This window comes from Cimex lectularius, unplaced genomic scaffold (genome assembly GCF_000648675.2).
Source record: "Cimex lectularius strain Harlan isolate CLEC.00 unplaced genomic scaffold, Clec_2.1 scaffold135, whole genome shotgun sequence".
NCBI classification, from domain to species: domain Eukaryota; kingdom Metazoa; phylum Arthropoda; class Insecta; order Hemiptera; family Cimicidae; genus Cimex; species Cimex lectularius.
The window spans coordinates 710,540-717,974 of NW_019392793.1; the positions used below are offsets into that span (position 1 = coordinate 710,540).

The 7,435-nt window shown below is 33.8% G+C and overlaps 1 protein-coding gene across 2 annotated transcripts; it reads left to right on the forward strand.

Moving 5' to 3' along the window:
- Nucleotides 1-288: 288 nt before the first annotated feature.
- On the forward strand, nucleotides 289-6,473 carry LOC106663713 (annexin B9-like). 2 transcript variants are annotated; one of them, XM_014388770.2, is made up of 9 exons: nucleotides 296-557; nucleotides 1,308-1,889; nucleotides 4,676-4,852; nucleotides 4,936-5,140; nucleotides 5,195-5,274; nucleotides 5,346-5,418; nucleotides 5,528-5,701; nucleotides 5,766-5,947; nucleotides 6,012-6,473. In XM_014388770.2, exons 1-9 carry the CDS (start codon nucleotides 525-527, stop codon nucleotides 6,060-6,062), a joined length of 1,557 nt encoding a protein of 518 aa, XP_014244256.1. In that variant the 5' UTR covers nucleotides 296-524; the 3' UTR covers nucleotides 6,063-6,473. The 2 variants fall into 2 exon arrangements, with proteins under 2 accessions (XP_014244257.1, XP_014244256.1); XM_014388771.2 differs by lacking the exon at nucleotides 1,308-1,889 and having other exon boundaries at nucleotides 289-557.
- The last annotated feature ends 962 nt before the right edge of the window (nucleotides 6,474-7,435 follow it).

Here is a 7,435-nt window from a genome sequence, read left to right on the forward strand (position 1 = left end):
TCAGATCTTCGGCGGAGTGAGTCAGACTCCAGTGCTCTGACGTCTTTGGCGTCCCTCGACTCACGAGCAACGAGGGCGTAGCCAGGAGAAAGGACGCGTTATGTCCTGTGACTCATCCGTAACGTCACAGGGAGGGCGACGTCGACTGATAAAAGGAAAACGGAAAACTGAAAATTTCCTTTTCCCAATGGAAAAATAAAAACAGTTCATTTCTTTTTTCGTTAATGGAGTTTTATTAGTAGGTATATAAACGAGTTGAACTATTTCGCAATAGGTGCCAGGTGGCCCGCTCCCCACCAACTGTCGGATTGTCAGAGAAACGAAGTGGGGCGGCTGCTGGTATATAACCTAATTTTCTAGGGATTGAAAGAGTTTTTTTTCAGGTCAAAACTGAATTAGTAACAGTTTTTTTTTAAAAGAAACGATTTGAACGATTACAACGATTGTTTGTTGTAATAATAGTAGGTTTTAAGGTTTAAAACAAGTGTGTGCTTTTTGAAGGGCGTTTCCGACTCGAGGAGAAAATGAGTTACCCGGGATATCCAGGATACCCGCAGGTGAGCACTCTACATTGACGATAAACAATCAAGAACGTTTAGAACGACGATGATAATCATCGGATTACACAAATGGCGCCCCTGATGATTATAACAGACCCACTGTACAAGTGTCAGAGTTTTTCTCTGACGAATATTGCGAAATTTGACTGTGAAGGCTGATTGTCCAACATATTTGGTTAAATTTATAGCGATTAGCGAACGACGATAAATAACATTATTTTTATGATATTATTCCATACTGCAAGTCCGTCCAGTCCCTTTTAAAGTTACGTAATAGATAAAAGAGCATAATTATTAGTGATCGGGAGAGAAAAAAGAAGATTTCCTCTCTTTAAAATAACACATTTTCGGTCTGGTATTCACAGTATTATTGAATTATCCAAACGTAAAATGATAAGTGATTAGAGAGTTACCGAATAAAATATATTAATTAAAAATTAGGAGGAGCCAACTTCTAAAATATAAATGTATTTATGCTATAAAAAAGTTTAAATTCATTCTTTGCATTTTGGCAATTCTGCCAAGTCAAGAAAATGTTAGAAATGACAGCCAACCTTTGTTTATATCGGCTGACCTATGGTGTGCAGATCTACTAGTTTAGTCTTTTATTGAACTATTTACATGTTTTTTAAATGTTTACTTATTTTTTTGTAACATATCCACGGTTATTTTATTATAGTTGAAGCAGGTTTACTTTTTTAGTTACAACTTAACTAATACTGCATGAATTTTTTTTTCTTTGCGAAGGCTCCAGGTCAGCAGCCTAACCAGCCTCCGGCCTACAATCCGACTTCATTGTCCTACCCTTTGTACCCCGGCTCTTCGGCGCCCTCTTATCCGCAGTATCCTCCCCAATACCCGCCCGGCAATTCGATGCCGTATCCACAGCAGTCGTGCCCGTATCCGAGCGGTAACCCCAGCCCTTACCCGAGCGGTAATCCAAGCCCTTACCCGAGCGGTAATCCAAGCCCTTACCCGAGCGGTAACCCCAGCCCTTACCCGAGTGGCAACCCTAGCCCTTATCCTGGTGGCGTTTCAGTCTATCCTCCGAGCTCTAGTCCTTATCCGCCGGTCACGACTTACCCCAGCATGGGCGGTACCCAGTCCTCTCCTTATCCTAGTGGAAACCCGTCTCCTTATCCTCCCCAGACCAGCGGGTACCCCGCACAGAAAAATGTCTCTTACTCTACCCAGTCTTCCCCTGGCTGTGGTTATCCTGGATCCATGGCTCAAGTATCACAACCGGGAACAGGGTACCCTAGTGGACCTCAAGGCATGGGGCATTCGGCTCCTGTATATTCATCTCCTGCACAAGCTAATATTAAAACAGTGAGTAACAATTCATTTATAGCTGTTGCCTGGGCCTTCTTTCAAATTTACTAAAATTAAATCTTTAATGGTTAAACAATGTAATAATCAAATCAGACTTTTTTATAGATGACAACATTACTGTGATTCATACGTTCACTTTAAAATTATAGCTGATTGCTGGCCCAGTTTTTAAAAAAAGTTTTTCATTTTACAAAATTCTTCTACAATTCTTTCAAGTGAACATGTATTTAAAGGCAATTTTATATTTGAGGAAGTATTTAATCTTGTTTGTGAGGATATTATTTTGGACAGTAATTATAGCCACCTAACAAAACCTTGGTACTGACTTTTCTGTCCTTGAAAGTTTCATTCCTAATTTCCAATGTAACATTTTCATTATGTTGTTATACCAGTAGAAAACACGGCATTCGTTACTTTTAACTTATTTTTAATTTTCCTCTTTGTTTAGAAGTGCTTGCTAATTTTAGAAGTTGGTTTAGAAAGTTGGTGAAACTCGTGGTTAGATAACTTAGGGGCTAACACTTTCTTTCAGCCTTATATCCACTAAGAATAACACATACATAAATATGCTAATAAAATAAAATTTAAAAACTAAAGGTGTGACTAAAAAAAAGTAAATTTTATAAATATTTATTGAATCTGTTTCCCACTGGTCCTCCAATGAGGATTAATATTGGTCTCGATAAATTAGATATTTACAGCTGCCACATCTACTGTTGGATATGTGGATTTGAAAAGATAGACTGGATTGGGAGGGAGATGATAAAAAAAAATTCTTGATAAAACTTGTAAAGGGCACAAGGTTTAAGCTTAACTTCTATAGTAAACTAAATTATAGATAAATCTACAAATTAAGTTTCTCACATTCCAGAGCAAACAGTCATTACACATGTTACGAAAATGGATAAAGGCATGTTCAACAGTGTTTGAAGGAATTAATCCTCAGTTTGTCCCAGAACATCTTATCAATGCTGATCTCTATAGAACAATTGGAAGGTACAAGGTTTATAAAGAGGTGTCGCTTCGGCGCATAAACAGATAGTTTTATTGACGCAGGACAACCCTCGTTCTCTTTAGCTTTTATTGCATTCATTCCATAGTCCTGACCCCCAACAAACTACTATCTCGTTATAGTAATCGACCACTTCCTTAAAGAAAAAGAAAGTTTCATATATTGAAAGACATATTTGTAATAATAAAAGTAGAAGCCTTTTTTGAATTAAAATTATTATCAAGGAGATCTAGTTAGCAATTGACTATTATCATTTATTATGGCTATATTTCTATTTTTAAAAATAATTTATTGAACAAAAAAAATAAATTTATTTATCTCTTGAAAAACAGAAATCTTTTTATACATCTGCACAAAATTGTTTATCTACGTAATTATTTTGTTTCTACTAATATACACATATCAGTTAATTGGATGATTAAAAAGTCATGTTTGAGGTATAATTGTGTCACGTCAATTATTGTAATTCTTTTGCAAAAAATTGGTACAAAGTTCCCATATCAAAATAAACAAAATTTTATTATATTAACTCGTATATTTAGGAGTGATAATTGGCCATATTAATTATTCAAATTAATTATACTTTTTATTTAATGTCTTGGATTGTGACAATAGCTTTTTATATTGTCACAATAGCTCAAGTGGTTAGAGCAGTGGCGTATGAGTGTATTGAGCTAGTGTGCTTCATTCAAAATATCCCGCTTGTGACACTAACTTTTTTGTCTCAACCAGGCATTTAGATAAAAAAAGTATAATTAATTGAAATAATATGGCTAATTATGACTGCTAACCGTTTAGGGATTATTAATGTTTCTTTAATGCCAACATCCAATTTGTATTTTTAATTGTAATCAGTATTTCACTTATTTCTTCTAACAATAATATTTTCTAACAAATGAACTTCTTTGTTAAATTTGGTCATTTTTCAGTATTTAGATATGGTGGAAGTTAGTTTTTTCCAAACAGTAAAATAAATTATTTTTGGTACTTTTAATAATGCTGTTCAATGATTATTTCTTTTACTGCTGTTCTGCATTTTTTGTTTGCTTACAGGGAAAAGTATTCTCTAAACATTGATAACACGTTCATAATAGGCTCATAAACTCACTTCATTCAGTATATTCACTATTCACTGCACATATTTGGAATCATGCTTGATTAGCATTTCTACCCTTTTAAAATAAACCAGCTTTAAATAATGAAAATAGTCTTTGGTTTTATTCTTTTCTCTGTAGTAACTATCTAATTTTTGTGAAAGTACTGTCAAACAAATATTCATAATTTATGCTCAGATAGTATCAAGGAATGAAACAAGGCCATCAAGATTTCATAATTCATTTTGCTTTCAGAAGATCTATTCTCTTGATTTTAATTTGTACTAACGATATTAAATTTCAAACCTCAAAATATGCACAAATATACTCACAAACAAACCAACAACAAACCAAACATATTCATGCATATATATGAATACAGTTATCTTGATTTTAATACTAGGCATGGGTGAATGTTACGCCTCAAAATGTATCTATACACAAATAAACAGATTAACATATTCCCACATACATTAATGCTATCCTTTTGATTTTCATTTGTATGATTACAATACTGATTATGATACTCAAACTTAAAATTGTCGAACAAGAAGCTCTATTAGCATATCAGATTATTATCACATTGTTTTTGCATTAGCACAATAAAGTAGACCCACAACTGTTATATTGTAATTACAAGTAATTAAAACTTTCTGAAAAAATTAATCTTATTATAGCCAACACCCACTGTCCGGCCTGCAAACCCGTTCAACCCAAGGGAAGATGCCGAAGTGCTACGTAAAGCTATGAAAGGTTTTGGGACAGATGAAAAGGCTTTGATCAATGTAATTGCTAACAGGACCAATGAACAAAGACAGAGGATAGCCTTTGAGTACAAAACTCTTTACGGCAAGGTACGAAAAACACACACAAAAAAAAGAATGAACTTTAAACAATTTATATTATTGTTATTATAATAAATTGTTATTGCCTTTAGGACTTGATTTCTAATTTAAAAAGCGAAATAAGTGGTTATTTTGAGGATGCTATTGTTTCTCTTATGACCCCACGACCTGAATTTCTTGCTAACGAAGTGCATCATGCATTAAGCGGAATCGGCACGGTAGAGGAGACACTCGTCGAAATACTCTGCACTGCTAGCAATTATGAAATCAAAACTTTGTGCATGGCTTATCAAAAATGTAAGGTATTATTCAATATCTAAATTTCAATTTACTAATTTTTTCACTTTGTAGTGTACGGCAAATCTTTGGAGTCTGATCTGGCTGGAGACACCTCTGGCAGTTTTAGAAGGCTTCTTGTGTCGTTGTGCCAAGTAAGTCATTAAAGAATTGATCTGTTTCTATTTATTTTTTTTTTCATTGTATGAAATTATGTTGTTTGTAGGGCAATAGATCGGAAATGTATCAAGTAGATCAAGCGGAAGCAGTAAATGACGCACAGAAACTTTTGAGAGCAGGTACATATTTATATATAACTATTGGGTTCTAATTATACTTATTCAGTGGGTTGAATAAAATCGATTTATTTGGAGAGTAAAAGTGTAATAAAGTCTCATTGACGTGTAGGTGAGCTTCGCCTTGGGACTGACGAATCGACATTCAATGCAGTTTTGTGCAGCAGAAGTTATACTCACCTCAACCAGGTTTTCCAAGAGTATTACCGGCTTACAGGAAATGATTTTGAACAGGCTATCAAAAGCGAGTTTTCCGGTGATATCGAAGCTGGGCTCCTCGCTATCGGTAAGTGCCTCATGAGCATCTAATTACTAAAAACAAAATCAATAAAACTTTATAAAATTTTCAGTAAGATCTGTAAAAGACAAGGCTGATTATTTTGCCAATGAACTTAATAAAGCGATGAGTGGCGTGGGAACAAGAGATAGAGCCTTGATAAGAATAATCGTGGGCAGGAGCGAGGTAGACCTCGGTGATATTAAGGTGGTGTTTCAGAGGAAATTTGGCAAATCTCTGGAAGAAGCAGTTGCTGTAAGTTTCGCAATCATATTACCTTTTGGAAATAAGTTTTTATTAATTATTATTATTTTTTCAGAGTGAAACATCTGGCGATTACAAAAGAACTCTATTAGCTGTTCTTGCTTGAATTAATTTATGTAATAATATATGTAGCATTACATATTATTAAAAAAAGTTAAACAACAATGTTATTAAAATAAGATGAATGAGCATTTAAAGAGCCTTGACATGTTGCATCAAAATGCAATTTGTAATATACAAATCTTATTAGAATTAAATTTGAAAGGCCTTTAAAACTGAGCTTATTTTTACATATACTGTTGCCAAACTGATTGTTCATCAATCTCTTCCTACTTTTACATCTACAGTTATGGGCCTTTAGTTTTTTTTAATGCTCTGAGTAAACTATATTTTGGAATTTTAATATGAAAACTTTGCTGTGTGTCAAATTGCCTTATTGTTTGTATTACAAAATCAATTTATGGAATTGTTCCGTGCCAATATGTATGTTAGCTTTGAAGATTTCAATTAAGGTTAACAAGAATAGAATATTTTATTAACGTTAGAAATTTTTAAATTTTAATGTTGTTTTTCTTGTGTAGTTTTAAGGTTGAGGTAAACCATTGAATTTTTTTTCTATATTATGCACTAATATTTACATTAATGTATTACAATGTACTTCAAATAAACTGTTCAAAATTAGCATGATTCAAACAATTTATTTTTCCATAATTTGTCCATGGCAACCAGTGTTATTTGAGCAATAAAGAAAACGACACAAAATCTTTCAAATACATTAAGAAATTACATTAACAATTACAAATTACATTAAGAAAATATGATTAGCGAACATGGAAAACAATTCACAATGATGTAAACATAGTCACAATTTGAGACTTATTCAATAATCAGAGAGTCTTCGATCATTCTCAGACACCCTGGTCTGCTATTTCTGTATTGTTTTGCTTGATAGGCATGTTTGGCAAGATGCCATCTAAAGTGGTTCAAAACCAAAAGTATAGGCATATTGACTACAGACAACCAAATTACCTAACTACAAATTAATTGTGAAATCCCTTGTTGATTTTTTTGTCTGTCTATTCTTACCGGTTGATCAGATTGATCATGGAATATGGTGAAATGACGAAACACACTTGTCAGACTAAAACAGGATAGGTAAAAATTGAACAAAATATGGGTAAGTTTGAACATCTGGAAAATAAAATTATGGGAAAAGATATTAAAATCTTTTCTGACAGTCTTAGGGCATTACAAAAAGATTTGTTAACCTCACGACTGGTGGAGGAAACTATAGATATTATCAATAGGATCTCTTTCAGGTTTGAGAACAAGGTAACCCTTATTTGGATACCAGCACATAAAGGACACCATGGCAATGTAAAGGCGGATGGCCTAGCCAAAGGTTCTAATACTGCGTTCGTCGGGCCACAACCGGTATTACCTCACTCTATGAGCACAGCGAAAGAGAGTATCAATAAC

Excerpts from the sequence above, each read along its gene's own strand:
- LOC106663713 (XM_014388770.2), top strand. The coding sequence starts at position 525 with ATGAGTTACCCGGGATATCCAGGATACCCGCAG. Across the intron at positions 1,890-4,675 it reads CACAAGCTAATATTAAAACA|CCAACACCCACTGTCCGGCC; the intron begins GTGAGTAACAAT and ends ATCTTATTATAG. Across the intron at positions 5,702-5,765 it reads AGCTGGGCTCCTCGCTATCG|TAAGATCTGTAAAAGACAAG; the intron begins GTAAGTGCCTCA and ends TAAAATTTTCAG.